The sequence below is a fragment of the Saccopteryx leptura genome, chromosome 5 (genome assembly GCF_036850995.1).
Source record: "Saccopteryx leptura isolate mSacLep1 chromosome 5, mSacLep1_pri_phased_curated, whole genome shotgun sequence".
Classification (NCBI taxonomy): Eukaryota; Metazoa; Chordata; class Mammalia; order Chiroptera; family Emballonuridae; genus Saccopteryx; species Saccopteryx leptura.
The window spans coordinates 29,513,530-29,538,403 of NC_089507.1; the positions used below are offsets into that span (position 1 = coordinate 29,513,530).

Consider the following 24,874-nt stretch of genomic DNA (forward strand, 5'->3'; position numbering starts at 1 on the left):
ACAGATTTTCTGAACTCCGTAATGCAAGGGTCCTTTCTTAGTCCTACTTGGACTTCCCGAGTCCAGCCCATCAATGGGGGGCTGAGGGAAATGAAGCTGGGAACTTCACATTCAGCCTCCACCGCCCCGAGTCGGCGGTTCTCCCCGCGTCTCAGATGCTGCCCCGCGACTCCCACGCCACCGTCCTGCTGCAGCGAGCGCTCCATCCTCTCACCTGGGCCAGCCACCTGGCCTCCTGGCCACCTCCCACCACTGCCTCGTCCCTTCAACCCATCGTCCACTTTTAAAACCTGGACCAGCGCGCTGTCCTGCTGGTAGTCAACGCTGTGGCGCGACCTTACAGGCACTTGACGGTGTGGACTTGGCGTCCTTCCTCCTGGTTCTACCAGCCCAACCTGCTGCTGCCGGAACATATCACGCACCAGGTCTGGCATGTTCATACGATCCCCTGATTTTCACTGGGACGACGTCAGTGCCCGGCATCACTGGTGCTCAAAGGATAGTTACAGAATGAATGAAAAAGTATGTGCTTGTTTGAAATGAGCCCTGGCTCGGTTACCCAGGCACGTGGGGCTGATCGCAGACGGTCACCAACTCCGTGCCAACAAGTAACAGGGTTGTTTTAAGAACTGACTTCATGGACACAGAGTATGCAAATAAAATACATGCATATAAACCCACTATCTGAAATAAAAATTATTCCACTTTTTTTAAAAAGTGCTGAGCTGGATCCAAACAGCAGCAACTCACGCACGACCCACGCTTCCCGATCGCATCCTGAAATTAAGCGGGGATCAAGAACTGAGGCTCCTCAGACTTGTGGTTTCCAAGATCATCCTTTTTGGTGTTACTGGGTTCTCGCCAGACTCTGGCTCCATCTGGCCCTGCTTCTTGCAGGCGACCTCGGCCCCTGACCTGGCCAACTGTTTTCCATAACTGATTCTGTCCACAGGAATGAGTGTTACATGGTAAAAGCATTACTTCCGAGATCAGACTTTTCTCCTTTGAAATGAGTACCTCAGCTCTAACTTAGGACACATCAAACAGGACCAGGGGCGTGCAGGCCGGACAAGCCCCGCCCCGGGACCACTCACCATGCAGGCGGCCTGGACCGCCTCGGACACGTTGCCGGCGTTGGGCTCGCACCAGAAGACGTGGCACTCAAAGCGCTGGTTCCCGGTGTCCATGATGAAGGCAAACGTATGGATGTCCTTCCCGACGCCCATGAAGGACAGAAACCGCACACGACACTCCACCAAGACTTCCTCTTCATCCTGCAAGACACATTGTTCAACCCCACACTCTCCCCGGGGAGCCAGGCCAGTCACCACCGCCTTCAGACGTTAAATCCGACTCAAGCTTAGAGCGGCCACCTGCGGGACTAAGAAATACACAGCCAGACGGGACTTGGGAAGCACTTGTGCTCCGCTAGAAAGGCAGGTTTCTACAAGCGACTGGAAAGGCCGTCACCGTGGCGGGGGCCTCTTCCTGGGCTGTCGGCTCGCTCGGAACGACAGCAGCCATGGCGCGTGTTCCGTTCCCTGTCCACTACGCTCCACGCCCATGAGCGCACCGAGAACGGGACGAGGTCACGCGCAGTCCTTGCATCTGCCATACAGGACGCCCTGTGGCTCAAAGCCCATCTTCCCCAGTGAGCCCGCTGGGAACCCCGCAGCACCCATCTGGCCCTGCTTCTTGCAGGCGACCTCGGCCCCTGACCTGGCCAACTGTTTTCCATAACCGTTTCTGTCCACAGGAATGAGTGTTACATGGTAAAAGCACCATGGGATCCCCTTCCACCCTGTTCTTCCCAAGCCAACAGCACACCGAGTCATATTCCCATCCAGAACCATGGAAAACAAAAAGCTGCCAAGTCATTTTTTTTCTTTTTCACAAACTGACATCCATATGCCATCCATATGAGGCAGTGTGAAAACTGTGCAGAACTCATCCTTAGGAGCATGTCACGTGCAGCAAACCACATGCAATTCTGAAATGAGTGAGCAGGTCCAGCACGCTGACGTCTGGACATTAACATCTTGACTTACTAGACTACACGCAGGTGCTGTGGGACAGTTTAGTGGGCAAGCTACGCTAGTCTGAGAGGCCGGGAAGTGTTCTGGGGAGAAATGATGCTCAAGTTGAAGTCGGGGGAAGGGGAAGGCGTGGAGCACAAGAGCAGCACTTGCAAAGGCACTGAGGTAGGAGAGGGCATGATGTGCTTGGAGCCCGCCGGGAATCCAGCACAGCACGCTGGGGGGCAGGCGGGGCAGTGAGCTCCGCGGCTCCTCTAGAAGGCCAGCTGGGCTCAAAGGCGACCTGCTGGTGGACAGCAGAGCAGGACAAGGACTGGTGGTCTTTCCGTGACAGGTGCTTCACAGAGGCAGAGAAGTTAGAGTCTGGAGCCAGACAGCCTGTATTCAAATCCCGACACGGCTACTTCCAGCTTGTGAGGTTGGGTGGTTACTTAAACTCTCTGTGCCTCAGTTTCTTCAATTACAAAATTGGGATAATTTGAATTGAGGCGATTGCTGGCCTCCTTCAAGATGACCAGTGGCTCCTGCTACTATCAAACCATAGGACCGCCCACAATAGAAGCAAGTCCTGCGCCCCAACCCCAGAAAACACAGCTCAGTCCCTACTGGAACCCAGAGAGGGACTGGCCAGAAAACCAAACCGTTAGTGAGTTAGTGCTGGCGTCATCTAGTCACCTCTAGCCAGTGGCACCAACGTCCTGGGCAGGTGAGGAAGAAGGACCAGATCAGATTTCTGCTGAGTCCACAGAAAAGCAAAGGAGTGCAGAGACCCGGACACAGAGGCAAAATCTTTCTTTCTCTTTGTAGGCTATTTAAATAATAATCACACAGAACTCCCCAAGGTCAAGCCTTGGCTACGTGGCTAAGTTTCATGGAAGATGACTATAGCCAGCACCTCACTGCGACCCGGGCAGACCAACTCCACCAGGACCTCTTCTCTCTCACCTTCTCACTGATGACAGTCACAGTCGCATCAGCCACGTTCATGTTCACTGACGGCCAGTCCTCCTTGCTGGACGAGGTCATTAGGCTTTCTATGGCATTGTTCAGAGTATCCATTCCTGAATGGATTGAAGGAGTAAGCGGAAGAGGTCCTAAAGCCATGTATCACTCTCCAATATATATATACTGAGCGTGTACACAGGACTCAAATACTACGTTTTTCTAAGCACAGGGTCTCGGGAAAGGGGACCCAACGGAAGCCAGCATCTGCCAGAAGACCTCAATCTCCCTTCATTTTACTTTGTTACTTAATCAAGGCCAAGCATGGGCAGCACCTTACACAAGTTATATGTGCTTCTCAATGGGGCACTTGGCTGGGTGTGCCCACCGCCGTTTTGAGGGGAATGGGGTAACAACTTTATTGAGATATAATTCACATAACATGTAAGTCACTCATTTAAAGTGTATCATTGAATGGTTTTACAGTATATTTAGGGTTGTGCAACCATCACCACGATTGCTTTTAGAAAAATTTTCATCAGCCCAAAAAGTAACTCTGTACGTTGCAGAAGTCACCCTCCATCTCCTCCCAGGCCCCCAGCCCTAGGCAATTGTTTACGCGATTCCTGTCTCTACAGCTCTGCCTATTCTGGGCGTTTCATACAAATGGAGCCACAGAGAATGTGGCGTGTGACTGGCTTCTTGCACTTAGCACAGCGTTCTCAAGGCTCATCCCTGTTGCAGCGTGTGGGGCCTTATCCTTTTTTCTCGCCAAGTAAGGTCCCATTGAACGGCAGCATCACATCTCCTTTATCCATCTGTCGGTGGATGAACACCTGGTTGTTTCTACTTTTTAATTATTACAATGCTGCTGTCAACATTCATGCAGACATTCTGGAGTGGATGAATGTTTTCATTTCCCTAGGACACATGCCAAGGAGCAGAATTTCCGGGTCAAGTGGTTAACTGTATCTCTACCCTTCTGAGGAACTGCCAGACTGTTTCGCAAAGCAGCTGCATCATTTCACACCCCCAGCCTGTCCCACCGGGGAAAGCTGCAGCTCCAACCCCCTGTCAGCGTGCTAGGGCCACGCGACTAAGCGCTGCGCGGGGTGCGAGCTGACTGCTGTGTGCGCTGCGTCTGGGGCGTCTTGAAAGGGAAGTACGAGGACTCCCTCAGCACTTCTGACTGCACAGCTGGTTGGCAAGGACGGAACCAGGGACCTGGCCCCAGAGAAGGAAGCCCGACTTGAGAACAGCAAGCCTGGGATCATGCTTCTCTGGAACGCTGGGTAAATGAGAAATACGTGGCTGCTTTACTAAAGTCCTGTCTTCCGGGATGAAATGCCAGAGCAGCTTAGTCTGTCCTCGGCTGCTCTTGTGACCAGCACCGCCTGTGTGCTCGGCTGGTGACAGTGCAAGGGCCCGATTCGAATCAAGGAGAGTGGGCAGCACCACAGACCCACCACCCTTCTGCAGGGGTGAACATGTCCCATGCGCTCCCGAACACCTGCAACGTGGAAAGACATAAAGGCTTCACATACCGACTGGTTTGTCTACAGGTAACATGCCCAAGTACTGCACGTGGAACTTCTGCACCAGCTCCGTCTTTGGTGTTGGAAAATCTACTACAGGGAACAAAAGCAACACAACTTTCTCAGGGGTCCCAACATAACACCTAAGAAACAGCCATCACTCTGTGTCACCTGGAATGCACCTGTGTTTCTAGAGGTAAATGAGGTAACTGTTCTGTAAGAACAGAGACACTGGGGCTCTGTCAATCACTATCCCATTCAACTTGCATTTCCAGGCAGAAACACATCGAGAAAGCAGGAACCGGGATCTACTGTTAGAGCTGCCACTGTCTCCTTGATGTGCACTAGGTGACAGCTTTTGCTGTCCTCTTAGTGTGGCTTATGCCTAGAGAGAATTTAACCACAAAGCGTTCAGTCAGGGAAAATAACTATTCAGAGCCCTCCAAAATATCAACCCACCTATTTTTTAACTAGCTGGTCCTTAACCCAGGTTGTAGATGAGGTAGAAAACCACGAAGGACAGTATACTTTTATCTTGCCCAATAACAAAAGTCATCTTGGCTCTTTATGCAAAACTCTCTTGACACAAGTCAACCCTGTGCCATGGGGGGCGGGGGACACGTGCATGCTCAGCCGTGTTGGTTGAGTGTGTTTTTTTTTTTTTTTTTTCTTCTTCTTCTTCTAATATCTGAAGCTGGAAACAGGGAGAGACCGGGATCCACCCAGCACACCCACCAGGGGCGATGCTCTGCCCCTCCGGAGGGTCACTCTGCTGCGACCAGAGCCACTCTAGCGCCTGGGGCAGAGGCCAAGAAGCCATCCCCAGCGCCTGGGCCATCTTTGCTCCAATGGAGCCTTGGCTGCGGGAGGGGAAGAGAGAGACAGAGAGGAAGGAGAGGGGGTGGAGAAGCAAATGGGCGCTTCTCCTATGTGCCCTGGCCGGGAATGGAACCCGGGTCCCCCGCACGCCAGGCCGACGCTCTACCGCTGAGCCAACCAGCCAGGGCCTTGAGTGTGGTTTTAAGGAGACTAGAAGCAGCGGGGAATGAGACCTTTGGTTCTTTTTTTTTTTTTTTTTTTCATTTTTCCAAAGCTGGAAACGGGGAGGCAGTCAGACAGACTCCCGCATGCGCCCGACCGGGATCCACCCGGCATGCCCACCAGGGGGCGATGCTTTGCCCCTCTGGGGCGTCGCTCTGTTGCGTCCAGAGCCATTCTAGCGCCTGAGGCAGAGGCCACAGAGCCATCCCCAGCGCCCGGGCCATCTTTGCTCCAATGGAGCCTCGCTGCGGGAGAGGAAGAGAGAGACAGAGAGGAAGGAGAGGGGGAGGGGTGGAGAAGCAAATGGGCGCCTCTCCTGTGTGCCCTGGCCGGGAATCGAACCCGGGACTCCTGCACGCCGGGCCGACGCTCTACCGCTGAGCCAACGGGCCAGGGCCTGAGACCTTTGGTTCTTGACTAGGGTGGAGAGAGCAGATTGCGCAGACCTACCTTGTAAGGGAACGTCAAGATTCACATTGGTCCTTTCCTGTAAGGAACTGCAGGCCAGGGCTTTGGCATTTTTCCGTTCGGCCATAATCTGGAGGAGGGAAAACACAGCCCGGGCGTGTGGTTACAGACCCCGTCTTCAGCAATGCGAGCCAACACAGTGCCTCAGCTGACTTTACTTCCAAGTTAAACCAGCTTTAGTCCGCTGCCGAACTTTCAGCCCCTGAATCACTGAGCTTCGTATTTTCAGAACTGGGCGTGTCTTCTCCGGGGTAAGAGGTGTACAACTATCCTTCCCAGAAACAGTCTCCTAATCAGCTGAAGTTTATTCTTTCATTCACCAAACTTCCATCTTTTTTTTAAAATTGATTGATTTTAGAGAGACAGAGGCAGGGAGAGAAGGAAAGAGGGAGGGAGAGAAAGGGAGGGGGAGAAGAAGAGAAGAGTGGGTAGGAGATAGAGGAAAGAAACATTCATTTGTTGTTCCACTTAGTTGTGCATTCACTGGTCGCTTCCTGCATGTGACCTGACCAGGGATCAAACCAAGACCCTGGTTGTCTCAGGACGATGCTCTAACTGACTGAGCCAACTGGCCAGGGCCCAGATTTCCATCTTTACTGAAACAACTCCAATAACTATCCTTGGTCATGTGTGGACCTACTGGCCCACCGTGGTCAGTGAAACAGAGCAATGGACGTCCCCCTTTGTGCTGGGTGATAAGTTTCAGGTACTGTTTTCCGGAATCTGGGGACAAAGCACATTAGCTCCCCTTATCCACAGGGGATCCATGCCGAGACCCCCAATGCATTCCTGAAATGATGCAGGGTCCTGAACCCTATATAAACTATGTTTTCTCCTATTCATACATGCCTATGATAAAGTTTAATCTATAAATTAGGCACAGTAGAGATTAACAATAAGATACTGTAATAAAAGTTATGGAGTCATTATTAAGTAAAATAAGGGTCACTGGAACACAAGCACTGTGATACTGAGACAGCCGATCTGATAGCAGGGGGACTGCTAAGTGACTGATAGACGGGCAGCACGAACAGCGTGGACCCGCTGGACAGAGGGACGGCTCAGGTCTCGGGTGGGATGGGGCCGTGAATAGCGTGGACCTGCTGGACAGAGGGACGGCTCAGGTCTCGGGTGGGATGGGGCCGTGAATAGCGTGGACCTGCTGGACAGAGGGACGGCTCAGGTCTCGGGTGGGATGGGGCCGTGAATAGCGTGGACCCGCTGGACAGAGGGACGGCTCAGGTCTCGGGTGGGATGGGGCCGTGAATAGCGTGGACCCGCTGGACAGAGGGACGGCTCAGGTCTCAGGTGGGATGGGGCTGTGAATAGTGTGGACCCGCTGGACAGAGGGACTGCTCAGGTCTCAGGTGGGACGGGGCTGTGAATAGCGTGGACCCCTGGGCAGAGGGACGGCTCAGGTCTCAGGTGGGATGGGGCTGTGAATAGCGTGGACCCCTGGACAGAGGGACGGCTCAGGTCTCGGGTGGGATGGGGCCGTGAATAGCGTGGACCCGCTGGACAGAGGGACTGCTCAGGTCTCAGGTGGGACGGGGCTGTGAATAGCGTGGACCCCTGGACAGAGGGACGGCTCAGGTCTCAGGTGGGACGGGGCCGTGAATAGCGTGGACCCGCTGGACAGAGGGACGGCTCAGGCCTCAGGTGGGATGGGGGCGGACGGCACGACATTCCATCATGCTACTCAGAATGGTGTGCAGTTTAAAACTCATTTTTAATTGTTTATTTCTGGAATTGTCCATTTAATGTTTTCAGATCGAGGTTGACCGTGGGTAACTGAAATTGCAGAGAGTAAAACCATGCGTAAGGGGGGAGGACTACTGTACGTGGCTTTAAATCCTACCTCTGCCGCTTCCTGGCGGGGTGACCGCAGCGAGTCACCTGACCGCCCGTGTCTCATTTCCTCCACTGGACATGGGGATGGTAATATTTATGTCCCTAATAATGCTATGTCAGGCCTGAGGATTCAGTGTAAGCACTCAGAAATACTAGCTGCTACCACTGTTATTCTCAAACTGCGAAAATCTGTCAGCCTTCTTCCACGTTGTCTCTCTTCCGTTAGGAGTCGTCCCTGTCACTCCTGTTTACTGTGCTGTGCGTTTAGGGAATGAAGGAGGCCCACCCTTCAGGGATCCCCAAAGCAGCTCACACCCTCATTCCCGACCAAGCGAACACTCCCAGTGGGACAAAGAATCGCCGCCCCAGAGCGCCCCTCTGCCCAGCTCCAGACCCGGGTCTGGGACAGCGGCAAGAGGCTGCTGGCAGGGATGAATCAGAACATTTACTGAGCACTGACTGTGCCAGGCCGTGCTCTGAGGACATGACACTAGAATACAAGCTCTATGAGGACAGGATTATTTTTTTTCTGTTTTGGTGCCTGCTGTCCCCTTAGAACAACGCCTGCGCATAAACGGGGCTCAATATTTTTGTTGCATGATGAGTGAAAACAGTGAAACGTGGGGAGGTGCAGCCACGCCCCCGTCCTGTCAAAGCAATATGTGACTACAAGCAGGGACACATGTGCGGCTCTCTACCCCAGTTCCCATCCTCCACGTCCTTGTCATGTGAGCAGAACAGCAGGCTGAGGGACTATTTATTTGGGGGCTAGGGTCAGCTCCTCGCCTGACCCCTCCTACAGGAACTCTGGCTGGCACCGGCTTCACTCCTGCTGCTGAGACACCAACCTGGGCCATGGTGTGGCTATGGCCGTGACCAGCGCTTTGCTGGCTCAGGTGAAACTGTGAGTGAGGCTGGGTCATGATTTCAGCACAAAACCAGAAACGTGCTGGCAAAGTCCTGTGTTTAGAGTAAATAAGTAAGTTTGGGGGAATGGAAAGGCCTGGCTGAAAGAAGGGTGACAGTGTCTTGAAGGTGTGGCCAACTACTATTTGAATACAAGCCAGCGAGTGACGCCGTTGCTAAGGGCATCAGTCACCCCGGTACTGTATCTTTGGAGGTCACAGGAAAGAGGGTCTGTTCTCTGGCTCACTTTGGAAACAATCATCCTGGGGAACCAACCAGAGTATGCTCAGAAGAGGAAGGTTAGGAGCCTAGTCATCACACGACCTGAAAGTGGCTAAGAGGGCGGGGGAGTGGTTCTGGAGAAGGGAGGAGGATTAGGAGCAGAAAGACTCAACGAGATACGTGTGCACGCCTTCAAATCTCTTCAAATATCAAAGGGCTGCCCAGCAAAGAGACTAACCAGGGAAACTGTTCTTTGTTGCTACAGATCACAGATCTCAAGTAAACACAAAGAGCTTCCAGAGAGGAGTATTTCAGGTCAGCACAAGAAAGAACTCTATAACAAATCCACTCAATAATAAAACAGTCTCCTGAAAAGTACAAGAAGAGCCTGTCAGTGGAAGCCAAGTCAATGGAAGCCAATGGGAAAAGCGGAGTTGGTTGGCAGGGGATGGAGATGCTCGTACCAGGACGCTGTGCTGGCTGGAGGGAGAGATGGAGGGAGGCTGGGCCGGTGAGGCACGACTGTCCTCATTCTGAGGCTCTGTGACTCTGGCTAAGGAAGTGGGACCCTTACTAGTGTGGGATCGTGATCAGAGCCCAGGCTCACAGCTGGTCAGAGTTTCTATGAGCTACTAGGTGTCCTCAAGAAGTCAGTGTGTGTTCATGGGAACCCCCAGCTGCCTACAGCTCCACAGACACCCCAGGTGGCTGCTCACCGCCCTCCTGTCAGTGTTCATGCTCAGATCCGGTGGCCCCGTCCTGGGAAATCTGCCATCCCTCTTCTGCCCTGTTTCCAGCTGTGCTCAGTACATACATCTCCGCCTCTGCATCTGCCACTGTTCTCCACCTACCAGACCCCCAGACCGGGAGGGACTAAGGCTCTGCTCACACTGTAGGTGATGCCAGTTCCAGCAACACCTGACAAGCACGGGCTGAGCAAACATCTGCCTGCCTCTCGGGAACTCGATCTGCAGATCATGTGTGCCCACTCCCCCACCCTGTCACATCCCCTCCCCTGCTCCGCAGTGAGGAAAAGGAGGGGCGCGCCGCGGTGCCCCGAGCCACCTTACCTTGGAACAGATTTCGTGGAGACTTGTGGCGATGGCTTTTGCGGGAGTGTCACATCGAAATACATGACATTTCAAAATTCTTGTATCCTTGTCTCTGGCTACATAAGCAAAATCCCTGTGCAAACAAAATTTATCAGTACATTACCAAAAGGAACCTTCACCAACACACTCTGGTGATGAATGTTAACTGCGCTAGTGACCAGGAAGTCAGTGGTAAATAGTATGCAATGCTTAAAAAAAATATTTCAACAGCTACCTAAAACAGAGGGGTGGTTTTATGGATATGAGGAATCCATTTCTGAGTAAAATAACTACGGGCATGTATGGTTATGTGCCATTGAGTCCGCTCTGACTCCTGGTGACCCTGTGACTGAGTGATGTCCACACCGTCCTGTCCTTAACAGCCCCGCTCAGCTCCTGTGGACTCATGCCTGCGGCTTCCTTCAGGGAGTCCACCCACCTGTATCTGAACCCCTCTTTTCCTGCTGCCTTCCATTTTCCCAGCATTACTGTCTTTTCCAAAGACCCCTGCCTCCTCATGACGTGCCCCAAGTAGGACAGCTTCAGCTTCGTCATTTTTACTTCTGCAATGTTTCAGGCACACGTTGGAGATAGAGTCTGTCCCAGGTCATGCTCATGAAGCCAGTCACATGAAATTGTGGTTTCCCAATGTATGCAAAAGTTAAGTTTATCCTATACTATAGTCTCCTAAGTGTTCAATAGCCTTATGTCTAAAAGATAATGTACAAAGCCCAATTAAAAATGCTTTATTGCTGAAAAATGCTAACCATCATCTGAGCCTGTTGGAAAAATGGTGCCAACAGATTTGCTTGACATGGTTTGCCACAAACCCTCTATTTGTAAAACATGTAACATCTACCAAGCGCAATACAACGAGGTACATCTGTCCAGTGTTCCCCAAACCTGGTCTGAGGTCGTCTAGGACTCTCTAACCACCCTTAATATAAACTGAACTTTATAGAAAACTTCCATCTAGACAAACAAATGTTATGTTTAGAAAACAGAAAACAGGCTTGAGAAGAACACGAATGTGCATGAGTGACTGTGACAGAACAGTGGGGCAGCAGAAGCACAACAGGCTCTGACGTGTAAGCGTGCACGGAGGGCTCGGCCCACAGCTGCAGAGGAAGCGGACGCGCAGTCACGGGCTGGGCGGGGCACAGAGACACCGCAGACTGAAAGCCGCTGCCGCCTTGGACTCTGTGAGGCACATCTCATGCTCCAGAGCTCAGGGCGACGCCCGGGTTAGCTCAGACACCACGGTGAGCACGCGGCTGCGCTAGCGCCCACTGACGAGAAGGATAAACACCACGACAGTCCCCGGCTTCTAAAGAACTGTGCCATACAACTAAATTTCTCACTGTTACTACTGGGGGACAGTAATTCCAAGATCAATGTGTTTATGAAAAATAAATGCCCAGCTGTACCCATCTGGCAACGGATTGCAAGGATTTGTCTTTGTTGCTAAGCCAGGACAATGTCTGCAGATATAACCACAGATGAATCTATTTTTAATTATACTGCTCAAAAAAATTAGAGGGTCAGGGAATGTGCAGATACTCCAGTACTTTCAGCCCATTGTACAGCATATTTTCACCAATAAAATAAAAGTTGGCTTTGCATCTCATTTGCATAATCGAACTTTCTTTAACTTGTCACTTGCTTTTCTGATGTCCTTGTTTAATAAAAAGAAATCAAATGCTTCTTTTTTTTATCACTTCATATTTATTTTGAAATATCCCCTAACGTTTGTGAGCAGTATATTTCTCTTAATGGAAGAGCTGGCGGTCCTTTCACAGACTGTGACTGATTCTGTCCCCAAGATAACCCTGGCTTCCTTGGAAAGGCACAGGGATTGATGCACTAGAGGCAGCTGGCCATCACGCAGGCCTAGCCGGGGAAGTCTGGCCCCCACTGCCTTGCCAGACCCCTGCAGACCCCAGTAGGACTCCCTGAGTCCGGTTCCATCAGGAGCCTCTTTACCTGCTGGCCCTGAAGGCACTTTAACCTCAGCCTGTCCACGTCTGACTTCTCCTCCTTTGTGTTCTATCTCAGCAGGTGGCCTCCATACTAGAACCAGGAGGCTTTCTGGATTCTACCTCGCCCCAGCCACCAGCTCACACTATTTTTCCTTCTGAAAATGTCCCGAAACCCCCCCTTCCCTCGCCGGCGGTACAACCACATGGCCATAAGTGGTCTCGCCTCCCTGCCTTTGCCAGCGCTGTCTCCACGCCCTGGTCTGAGGTTTAGGACTCCGGTGCAACGAATGGGCACCCTTCCCGGGGCTGCCGCGGATCCCGTACAGTGCCCTCGGTGCCGTGACTGCAGCGGGTGGGCACCCTTCCCGGGGCTGCCGCAGATCCTGTACAGTGCCCTCGGTGCCGTGACTGCAGCGGGTGGGCACCTTTCCCGGGGCTGCCGCGGATCCCGTACAGTGCCCTCGGTGCCATGAGTGTCTGCTTATGAGCCTGTCCTCTCCCTACCTCCTTGCAGCTCCCTAAGACAACTTGTAACTTATTCATCTTCAATGCCAAGTCCAGGCCTGGCCCTAAAAGGTCAAGGGCCCTGCTCTTCCCTAGCAAAGGCCTGCAGCACACGCCCCAGGTTTTGTCAGTAAACTGCCCGTCAGAGGCATGAGCGGTCCTGTGACAGTGGGCTGAGGGGTGGGCGGGGCAAGGGGCGGGGCCCAGCCGTTCTCCTTCCACGCTGGGGTCCTGAGGCCCTCCCATCTTAGTCTCAACCACCATCAAGGCAAGGTATTACTACTTAAGAACAGGGATGAAGGGAAGGCGTCACTTTTGGAGCCCATCCTCAAGGGAAGCCCCATTCTCAGCCCCCCTCCCTCTGGCTACCCTTCTTCCCTAGATGATCCTAAAGTAATACGCACACGTCTCACCACTCACAACTCCTTTCCATAAAAATCCTATGTTCCACCCCCATTTTCCCCATTTTCCTAAGGCCAAATCTCTTCAAACCTCTATGGTCACCCACAGATAGTCCAAACACCTTTGTCTGGATTTCAGGATTTCCAAAATTTGCCCCACCAACCCTTCCGGGATCATTCCTCCGACAGATGCACACTCAGAGAGGCGGCCTCCATGCACCACCCCCCAGGCGCCACCCCTGTGTGGCTCAGCCAGCAGCCAGCCGTGCCCTCTGGCCCTAAGCTATTTAAATTCCCTACCACAAAGGATCTCACCAGAAGGATGGGAGCTGTAGTCACCAGACAGGTCTCCACTGAGTCTGTCCTCTCAGAGACAGTAAAGAGCAACCAGGAGGCAATGGATCAGGGTTCCGGCAGCCCAAATTCCAGTCCTATTACTGGTTCCACGGAGGACGTGGAGTCTGATCTCATCTCTATGGCAGAATACGCCAAAAGTTCGAGAGAAACACCATTTCCAAGGGCCCTTTCTGGCTCTGATATGCTGTGATGTAAGTGTCCAGACCCACAATCTGCTGGCTAGCCTAGAGGTGCAGTGATTCCAAAGTCACCATCATGGAAGACAGAACAGGTCCTGATCAATAAGCAATAGCTCACTGCTACCAATTTCAGCTCTGTGCCCTCTGTTCTTTCATATGGAATCCTTTAGGAATTAATTTTTTTTTTTAAATTATCATTAATCTTCATTTTCTTCTAGCTCGGGAGAAAGTGATGAACGCCTTAGGCAACCACCTGGAACCCATACCTCCCCAAAGGGAAAGCTCAGTAGCGGCAGGCTTGGTTTGGGGGATCTGGACAATTTTTCTCACAGGCCCGTGCTCTCCTGTTCCCTCCCGGGTACCAGGCTAATATCAGGGAGGTGGAAATCTGCTGGTCCATGAGAGTGGATGAGTCTAGTAACTAACCCTTCAGGGTGTCATCTGCTTCCTAGGAAAAATGTTTCCTCTTCTCCTCACTGTGGAGGTCAAGAGATTAGCAGGTCTCCTGTATTTTATTCCCACGAAACACCCCGAGTTATTCTGAAATAGCTGAAAGTCCCGAACACAGGGATTTGTAAGAGGCAGTGCTCCAGTCAGTCCTGGAGCAGGGACAAGCTGAGCAACTCCCTCTGTGTGCAGGACGCATATGGCTGATCTCATTGCAGCGATATGCAGAATGAAATCCAAACAGCTCTTAACCGATTGTTTTAAAAGATTGGCTTTTCAGCACCCGACTTCTCAAAAAGCTGCTATAGTGGACAGAATAATGACCCTTCCATGACGAGCATGTCTTAATTTCGACAAGCTGTGTATATGTGACCTCACATGGCAAAAGAGACTTTGCGGATGTGTTTAAATGAAGGATCCTGAGATGGGGCTGTTGTCCTGAGTCACCTGGGTGAGCCCAACACAGTGACTAAGGAAAGAACAAGAGCAGGGGCCACAGGCCAGGAAAGGGCAAGGACACATGTTCTCTTGGAGTCTCTAGAAGGACCACAGTCTGGCCAGCACCATGACTTTAGCCGGTCAGACCCATTTTAGACTTCCGGCCTGCCAGAACTGTAAGAGAATAAATTTATGTTGCTTTAAGCCACTAAATCTGTGTTAATTTGTCACAGCAGCCTCAGGACACTCATATAGCTACTGGAGGGCTTTACAGTCTAATGAAATATGCTATAATATTAAAGACTTAAAAAAAAATATTCAATTCACTTGCACAAGTACCTTCTGAGCCACTAGGACACACCAGACACCAGAGATGCAAACACAAACGGACAAGGTTCCAGCCTGGGAAACCCACTGTCTTATGATACAGACATTCCATGAGATCTGAGCAGCATAAGTATAATATAATAAGGACCTCACCAGGGTAAGAAGGGCAGTGGATGGTTCAAAGAAACTTCAAGTAAGCCTGAGCAAAGGCACAGAGGTAAGAAAGCCCAAAGAGTGTCTGGAAGAACTCCCAGTCGTCCTGTGTGTGTCCCCATGGTGCTGCGGCCACAGTGTGTCTGCCAGGAGGCTGTACAGTAGTCAGAGTCAGGTTGCAGAGCGCCTTGGGCCCTGCTAGGAGTCTGGCCCTTCCTCTGAACCACCCAGGGCTTGTACTATGGCACATGACCCCATCTGGTATATTTAAAAAAATTCCTTCTGGCCTGACCAGGTGGTGACGCAGTGGATAGAGCGTCGGACTGGGATGAGGAAGACCCAGGTTCGAGACCCCGAGGTCGCCAGCTTGAGCGTGAGCTCATCTGATTTGAGCAAAAATTCACCAGCTTGGACCCAAGGTCGCTGGCTCAAGCAAGGGGTTACTCGGTCTGCCGAAGGCCCGCGGTCAAGGCACATATGAGAAACCAATCAATGAACAACTAAGGTGTCGCAATGCGCAACAAAAAACTAATGATTGATGTTTCTCATCTCTCCATTCCTGTCTGTCTGTCTCTGTCTATCCCTCACTCTGACTCTCAGTCTCTGTAAAAAAAATAAAATAAAATAAAAATTAAAAAAAAATTCCTTCTGGTGGGACAAAGAGAGTCATGAAAGGAGACACTGGAGGCTACTGTGTGGTCCAGGCGAGAGAGGACAAACAAGATGCAGGCTGAGCAGCATCGTGAGAACAGCGCACAGGGACAGACAGGAAACAGATGCGGAAAGGACAGCGGGCAGGACTGAGGGTGTGGGTGAGGGAGAGAAGCAAGAATAACTCCGGGGTCCCTCCTAGGACAACTATATACCCTCTTACTGGGGCAGAGAGAGGGGAGGGCTTTGGTGAAGGAAGCTGACAAGCTCCAGGTTGGACAGTAAGTGTGAGGTGCTTGAGGGATACCAGGTGGTGGCCAGGTCCCCCAAGCAGGTAGACACTCAGTCGATGAGCTCAGGCCTGGGGTCTGGGCTGAAGACATGGACCTGGGAAGCAGCTGAAGTCTGGGGAGATGAGAGTGCGGAGAACAAGAAAAGACAAAGCAAGGCTTCAACCGGGAAGAAGGATGACATTCAAAACCCTACTTGAGCCTGACTGGTGATGGTGCAGTGCACAGATCGTCGGCCTGGGACTCCGAAGTCCCAGGTTCGAATCCAGGAGGTTGCTGGCTTGAGCATGGGCTCATTGGCTTGAGCAAGAGGTCACTGGTTTGGATGGAGCCCCCCTTCCTCATCCCCCCCGGGTCAAGGCACGTATGAGAATCAATCAATGAACTAAAGTGACACAACTATGAGTTGATGCTTCTCATTTCTCTCCCTTTCTCTCTCTCAAAAAACAAAAACAAAAAACAAACAACGCCTAGTTGAGGCTGAAGTTCCAGTGAAAGGGCGGAGGAAGAGTATGGGGAAGGGGGAAAGCCCAGGACAGGCTGGTTCCGAAGACATCAAAGAAAGGGCACTTCAGGAGAAGTCCCCAGAGCGGCAGAGGCTGAGCAGCAGGAGACGGGCCATCTGGTCTCAGGGACAGGGAGGTCTGTGGTGACCTTGGCGTCCTGGGCCCTTTCGCTGGAGAACAGAGTTTGGGGCCCGGCTGTAGGAGACGAGGGAGTAGAGGAGTTAAAGGAATAGAATACATGCACCTTTTTCTTTTTTCCTAAACTTCTCATTCTGGAACTTTTCAAACATGCACAAGAGCAGAGAGGACAGTCAGTAAACTCTATTGTCCCACCATCCAGCTTCAACAGTGATCAATACGTCGCCCAACTCAGCCTTCCAGGTAGATTTTTTTCCCCCAATCTTGAAAGACCATTAACTTTTTGCTCGTAGGTAAAAGCAATTTAGTACAATCTAGAGATTTTCCTGTATTCTAAGGGGGACACAAAATTGCTTTACAATGAACAAACCTTTAAAGCTGGAATATTCCTGACAGACTGCAAACAGAAAAGGTTATGATCAGCCCACTGCTGCTCACATGACTTTGGGAAGAAAAAGCACCAGGTGCCCCAGTGGCTCTGACACTGTGAGGGTGTGGTCAGCTTGCTGCCGGGGCAGAGCCTTTACCTGAGGAGCCCTTGGTGGCACTCCTGCCCCCAGCTGCCTGGTGTCCATCCCACTGGGAGTGTCCCGGCTCAGACGGGCTTCTGCACCACCCCCAAATGACCAGGCACCTCCCGTGGTCATGCACCATGCACCTCCACGCCTCAGGTCCCATCTTCTCCAGTAAACTCTTCCACATGTCTGTCCATCTGAGCATTTTGTCTGACACTCAGCAGCAAGAACCATTTCTGTCCTTTGCTCTAGCTCACTCCATCTGTGATGCTGGGCCAGAAACTCATCCCCTGCTCCCAACACGTAGAGTATGGCCCCGCTGATTTCCTCTAGTCGTGGGAATCACTGCATTTTAAAGAAACCAGCAGCCGGGAGGGTTAGAGCGGGAGTTTCTTGCCTCTCTTCTGTAAACTGTACCAGAAGCGAGTACCAGGAATCACCACGTCTCACCATTTGCTCACTGAGCCCTCGTTGTTTCCAACTCTTTCTGCTCCTCTCCTTTTGCTGTTCACCTCAGTAGTTATTCCCCAGACGACCAGCCCCCAGCTCTGCCAGGGAAAACACCAGTGCTAAGACATCTTACATGACAGCTTCCAATTTCTTAGCCTCAAAGAAAAAGAACAAAAGGTTGCTTTTACTGTTCTCAGTTGAACAGCACTTTAATCGCCTTGTACAGCCTTGATCCACCTTTATGGAATGAACAATTCTTTATTCAAATGGGCTTTACTAAAAAATAGCCAAGACAGATCCTCTCACCTTTCCCTAAATCTCCACCCTGCAACACTATTACATAAAAAGAATTTGCTTATGTGTTTATCTTCAGAAGGCTTTCAAGAGGCATCTATAAACGTTTTCCTGGTTACCAAGCCAGCAGTCGGCAAACTCATTAATCAACAGAGCCAAGTATCAACAGGACAACAACGGAAATTTCTTTTGAGAGCCAAACTTTTTAAACTTAAACTACATAGGTAGGTACATTGTTATATTAACTTAATTAGGGCACTTCTAAGCTGGCCTTTGCTAATCATTAGGTATTTTGTGGAAGAGCCACACTCAAGGGGCCAAAGAGCTGCTTGTGGCTTTTGAGACATTTCAAAGACCCATCTACAGCAACCTGGGCAGGTGGTACCCAAACCATTTCAGTAGTACAGATTCTCACTTAATGGGTCAGCCTGTTCTCCACTGCTGGATCTTCCTAGTGAATCAGAATATATATATATATATATAATATATATAATATATAATCAGAATATATATATATATAATACACACACACACACACACACACACACACACACACACTCTCTAAATATTGGGATAAAACTTGCCTCCCTGCAACTTGGGCCTCTGGGATCGAGCTCTGCTTTCTGGAGTAGCCAGAACGAGTTGACCTTGTAAGAAACACGACAGCCCGGACCTGTCTGGCAGCAACACTCCCTTCTCTTCTATCAGACCCCTTCCATTCAGCCTGTCACCAAACCTCCTCTGCTAGTGTCCCTTAACACATTGCCACGATCTGATGCTGTCTTTCAGAGAATCCGAATTTGCTCAGGCCAAATACACACTGTGTTTGAAGCCAGGAACGTGTGATGGCCGGCACGTGACAGGTATTTGATTTAATGGTAGTTATTATAAAGGTGTTAAAGAAGTCAAAGGAAAGCCTACTTTGAAATACTGTCCCCTTATCCACGAGGGATACTTTAATAACCATTTGCAGTCATACGAACTCTATTAAGACGCCCTGAAATGTGTGTAAAGGCCCTTTCCCCCCGGCTGATCTGTCTGTAGGGGCTATAAACCACAGAGCTGTTACTACAGCAGAGGGCAGGCCCCATCTGCAAAGAAGGACAAAACAGTAGCAAAGACCGCTGATCTAAACATCCCATTTCTGGCCATCTGCAATCAAGGGCTTCTCTCCTCTTTGCTCCACCTGTACAGCGTCTGCGGGAGGAGTCCTGTTTCCAGACTGCCAGCTCTCCTGTGCTCAGCTGCTCTCCTTTCCTGATGGTACTCTGAAAGTCTTGCTTTTGGGGTGAGGGAAGAGGGAGAAAGGGAGTAAGAAATGGCATCTTCCTAGATGGCCAGTCCAGAAGGTTACACACACACACACACACACACACACACACACACACACTCACTCACACACACTCACACACACGACTCTGGGTTTTAATTTCACCCAGCGGCACATACACCACATCTGAGCTTCGCTAATACCACAAAGCTCAGGCTCTAAGCTTGGTAAACTCAATGTTCTTTTTCCTTCCTTGCAAGTGTAAGAAGATGCTAAGTTCATAAAAGGTGCATCCCAGGAACTTACCACCTGGGCCAAGGCATCCTCCACGGGACCCTCCGGGGCACCTCCAGGAGCCCACCCTGGCTGTGCAGAGAGCAGATTTGAAATTCTCCCACCTGCCAACAATCGGGTGGCCTGGGCAGACCAGAACTTGTAGCCCTCTCTAAAACAGTCTTGTTAATATTCAGAGGGACGCTTCCCAGTGAAAAGACCCTGAGGGTAGGAACTAGCAAACAGCAGCCTCACCACTGGCTCACACAGGACTTGTTATTTAGATGAGGAAGCTCCTGTCCCAAGCTGCATCAGCCCTCACCCTCCTGAACCGAACCTCCAGAGATCAAGTCTGCAGATTCTCTTTACCGTGCCCTCTGAAGACTGATGCTGGCCGCGTCCCCCACCCCGGCTCTGCCTGCCCTTCCCCTCCGCACCACTGAGCAGACAACAGTGCTCGCGCTCTGGGAAGAAGGTGGGCCACCAGCTGCAGGCGGCTCGGCCCCAAGCAGGCGGGAGCTCACCTGAGACGGATTCCAATGCAAAGGGGCGACTGCCTGCGTCTCTACTCCGCCAAGCAGTAACCACGATCACTCTTTTCAAAACGACAAAATTCAGAACTTTCTTCCTCCATCAAAAATGGAGAGGTGAAGGGATTAAGAAGAACAAATTGGCAGTTACAAAATAGTCACAGGGATGGAGAGTACAGACTCGGGAATATGGTCTGTAATGTCGTAGTAACTACGGGTGGTGACAGGTGGATATCGGAAATATAGGAGGGGGACACTTTGGAAAGGATGTATATGACTGTCTAACCACGATGCTGTATGCCTGAAACGAATGCACAGTAACACCGAGTGTAAACTGTAATTGAAAATATTTTATAAGGGAAAAACGGAGCTTGCCCGAAGGGGCAGAGCTAAGGAAGAGTGGCACCTCCAATTCTCCCATCACCAAGTGCGCAGGCGTCCACTCAGCGCCCCAGGGACGCGCAGACCTGAGGGGCACGCGCCTTTCACTTCAGTTATAATCCTTTCCAGTCTGCTCTTCCACATGCGGGCAGGGAAGAGACGAATTCCACATTATTTAGCTCAGAATCGAGATTAAAATTGAGCCAGTCCTTCTGGCTATTTCCCTTACCAATAAAACCTCACTGATAAAATTCTAGAGACTACCTCACATAAGCATGTCCTAATATGAATTCTTTAAGAAGCATGAAAAACCTCCTTACACAATCTGGCACATGACCTAACTATTTCTATCAGGTAACTACCTTGCATGCCCATCAGGCTTTTCTCAGCCATTAGGGAGAGAGACCAACTTCCTTCTTCACACCGCCCATCCCCCAAACAGGGTCAAACTCAACAGCGGATTACGGGCTCAGATGCAATTCCACAGTCTGCTTTAAAAGTAGGACACGTAACAATGACGATGATGAAAAGGTTAAAACAAAGTAAAGTTCTGCCTTTCAAAGACAACGATGCTGTGACGAATGGCAATGGGGCAGGAAGAAAGCGAGTGGGCTTTGCCAGACACGAAAGACAGCAGGAAGGGGGAGAAGTGAAAATCAGTCGGTTACCTCTCTCTGAATCCGGGAAGGCATGAGGGAGCAGAGCAGAAAACAACAAGTTAGCATTCGCGCAGCTTCCATAAATAAAATAATCCTGTTAGCGGCAACTCGGCACTGACATCCCATCTTAGCCCCAACTTGGCTGCAATTAATAACCTTTTGGTGCTTATTTTAGTTGAACTCTTTGCACAGAAGTGTGTATTTTGAGCCCCAGTTACAATGAAGCCAAGATATGCCAGATGAGTTTAGAGGCAACATAACAGGCGGGGGAGGTAACTGTGCTTAAAATAGCCAGGCAAACACAGGAAACAGTTTGCAGTAAACACTGGCAGGCCACTTATCTTCGTTTCCCAGCTTCACCTGCTCCCAATAAAAAGATAACATATGGAAACAATGACATGGAAAGAGCCTTGCCCGTTTTACTAAGACCCCTGACAGTCTATTAACAGAGCTCCGACACTGTAATGTAGGCACTTTGTAGGTACTTTCACCCATAGGCATCACGACAGGGCAGCAGCGCAGGAGGGGGCACACACAGGGCAGGGGAACAGCCAGAGCCCGAGGCAGGGGCAGAGGTGGGAGGGCCAGGACAGGCAAACAGCCGTGCCAGGGAAGAGAGGAGCGGAACGGGGAGAGGTGCGGAGAGCACTCCGGGGTTCCTGGTCAAACGCTTCTGAGGAGTGCCATCCCCGGAGCTGCCCTGCGCCACCAGGGTGACCCTAATGAAGTCACTTAACCTCTTGACCCAGAGTGCTCACCATCCCCCTTCTGGTCTCCTCACGCCCAGTTTGAAAAAGTTTGTGAGCAGAGCCCCCAAGCCGGTCACATGGGCTGCAGCGGCGGGGGCACTGGGCGACACGGAGGCAAGGAAGAAACCCAACTTCCACAGACACCTGCTTTATCAGGTGCCCTGTGGCCAGGGTCCAGGGCAGCCAGCAGGACCCTGCAGATATGAAAGCAAAAACCATGTGTGAAATAGCAAGCTCGCCCGACAGGGAGCCACCGTCCTTAAGGGGCAAGTCAGAGCTGCACATCCTGACACAGCCATGACCACGTGGGGTACTAGCAGGGGAAACCAGACAGGCTGACAATCCAAGTCACTGATACACGGTTTCATTTGAAAAACAACCAAGTTTGAGTGTGTATTATAATATATACAGAGTAAAAAGTCTGGAGCAACACGACATCCGTCCAGACTGTCAACTGTTATCTGAAGGGGACTCTACGGAGAAATTTAATAAAATTTTTGACTATTACACAATAAGCGCATGTGACTCTTTTAATACAAACAGGTAAATACCTACTTCAACATTTGAGGGAAACCCCTGTGATGTACACGCCCCAAGGCACTGCAATATATATATATATATATATGATTATTACGGTCACACTCCTAACAAGTAGCCTTTACTGAGTGAGCTCTGGCTCTGTGTTGCCCTAACAGCTATCTGACAAGGTCAATATGACTGTTCTCACTGAGAGAAAAGGAGACAAGTTCAGAGAGGTTGAGGAACCTGTGGAAGGTCACACAGCTTTGGCATGGTGGAGTCAGGCTTTGATGATGGTGACTCTGCAGGACTCTAGTTTTAGTCTTTTTTGGAATGTACCTATGATGGGTACCCCATACTTCTTCACAGTCCTGCAGAACCATTTCATGGGTTTATCCTCTAAATGACCCAGAAGGTTGCTCTGCACACGTGTTTAAGATATGGACAAAGAACCCGGGGTTTTAGATAAGTGGGGAGCTTCTCTTTCTTTCTCTGACCTATGAACTTTAGAGGAGGAGAAGGGGGTTGAAAACTCCCAAGAGAAGCCCTTTCGGCTGAGGACAGCGCTGTGTTCATATTCCGCTGGTAGCTGCGTTCCTTTGTGTGTGTTACCTACCTTCCCGTTTTCCCAGGTTTCCTCTGTGTGCCGGGCACATTGTTAGATGGTGTGACCCTTGGAACCTGCTTCCTCGCCAGCGAAAAAGGGATAAGGACACCTGGCTCAGGGCAATCATGAGAATTACATTAAATGAGCTGTTGTGTGTTCGAGTCCCTGGCATCTAACCGAGTGCAAAAACTGCATCATTATAACTGTCATCACTTAGTCATCTGATAGTTTCATGTCTCTGCTGGGTCGTGCTGGACAGCATTTGGAATGGATGTTTCCCATGGAAGGGAGGTCATGGGGGGAAGGATCTGTGGCCCTCTCCCTGGATGTGCTGGGTACCACTGACCACAGGTTGAAGGGAAGTCACCTCCCGCTCATGTCCCTCTGCTGTGCTTTGTCCCCATTATCAAATTTAGTCTTTGGAGGCAATTCAGATCATCAGCAAAGGATCCGAAGACCTGGATTCTAGTCTGCTGGGTAAACATTAGTCATTTAACCTCTCTTAGTCTTGGACATCTCAGATTAGATGGTCAAGGAGTTGCATAGTGCTCAGATTTTTATCATAAACAGATGTGTTAAATGCATTGACTCTTACTATAAAGAATGAGCATGTAGCATTTCTTTGACTACATTTTGATTTATATCATATGTTTTAAACATTTTATTTAAAATAAAAAGCTTATGCTTCGTGTATGGCTAAAACACTGCCCAATCACCTTATATCCAGAAACCTGAGAATGCGATCTGTTTCTTTTGTGTATAATCACTACTGAAGCCTTGGACACTGTGTATCAGACCCATTACTAGCAATTCATTTAAAGATATAACGTTGATATGTTCACTTCCCCCCTTAGGACTGATCTAAAAAAATGACACTGCTTGATTTAAGTGTTGAAGTGAAAAACCAGCTATAAACAGGGACATTAGAGTGATCTTTGAAATGTCATTTAAAAAATGCAGAAGAGTCACGCTGACAGCTGCTCCACCAATTTGACACCTTATAAATTTGCTGGGAATAAAACATCTGCCAAAAGCTGGGCTGCTGCTCGAGACACACCATTCTGAGAGTGGAAAAGGCTAAATTTAGAGTCAGGCACAAGTTGACTCCCTTCTCGCTGTACGAGCTACCAGTGGGGAGAATTAAACCCCAGGATTCATTCCACACCAGTACACACCCAGGGCTGCCTGATCTGCATGCATTCAGCAGCTGCGTCTTGGGAAAAAATGAATGTGGGAGTAATTGGCATTGTTTTCATTAAAATAAGCCTGGAATAACAGAACTACTTGGCATGTGTAACTGGGCATCGAAGTGAATAGGAAACGCCTCAAAATAAACAGCACACCAGAATGCCCATGTCTGGTCGGCTCTTTGGAAGAGGCTGTATTTCCGCACCTACCTCTCCTGTGGCGCACAACCGACAACTGTCTACTTTTCACAAACTGAGCACAGAGAGTGGACCTGTGTACTGCTGGCTCCATTTCTGCCGAGATCTCTGCTCTGTGCTACCTGGAGATGCTTGTCTTTCATCACCGCGGGTCCTTTGACCACCAGCACAGGCCAGCATCTTCCATGTGACAGTGAAGTAAAAACTCAGACTTGATAACTCCCCGCCAGCTCCTGACCCTAACAGTTTATTTGGTGTTTGGTTATATTTGGCACAGCCGTTGAGACCCTGACATTGATTAGCTATTTGCCCTTGGTCAAGGCCCTTAGCCTCTATGTTCCTCCGTTTCCTCATCTATAAAACAGGAGTAACAGTGGTACTCACTTCCTCAGAGTGCTGTGAGGATTCCTATGAATCCGCACAAGGCTCTCATGTGCCCCTGCAGTGCATGCTAAGCACTGTGGTAACCAACTGGGGTGAGAAGGGAGGAGGTCGGCCAAGAGGAAGGTTCCTAACCTGTTACGGAGCATGTAACCTTTTGGAATCTGATGAAAACACTCCGGAAAGAAATGTGCACAGACCCACAGTTTTATGCACAATCTTAGGACGGTGGGGACAAAGGTTCAATGATTCCCGAAAGTCATTCACAAACCCCTTTAGCATCCACAACCTGCAGGGCAAAGTTCTCTGACCTGAACTGAATCCTGATTTTATGCAAATTTACCATGTGGTATCCAGTGAGTTTCAGAAAATTCGGCCCAGGGAAAAGGTCAACCTAGG

At 50.3% G+C, this 24,874-nt stretch overlaps 1 protein-coding gene across 8 annotated transcripts in view; it reads right to left on the bottom strand.

The window, feature by feature from the left end:
* The window catches only part of APBB2 (amyloid beta precursor protein binding family B member 2), a 392,308-nt gene that overhangs the window by 6,407 nt on the left and 361,027 nt on the right, over positions 1 to 24,874 (bottom strand). For 7 of the 8 annotated variants that reach the window (XM_066387008.1, XM_066387007.1, XM_066387012.1 and 4 more), the window contains 5 exons: positions 10,072 to 10,186; positions 6,005 to 6,092; positions 4,523 to 4,606; positions 2,982 to 3,097; positions 1,095 to 1,274 (listed from right to left, as the gene is read on the bottom strand). In XM_066387008.1, the coding sequence (XP_066243105.1) occupies positions 1,095 to 1,274; positions 2,982 to 3,097; positions 4,523 to 4,606; positions 6,005 to 6,092; positions 10,072 to 10,186 (583 nt within the window). Of the gene's footprint in view, positions 1 to 1,094; positions 1,275 to 2,981; positions 3,098 to 4,522; positions 4,607 to 6,004; positions 6,093 to 10,071; positions 10,187 to 20,843; positions 20,982 to 24,874 lie in introns of those variants that run through there. The other variant, XM_066387013.1, reaches the window with a different exon arrangement.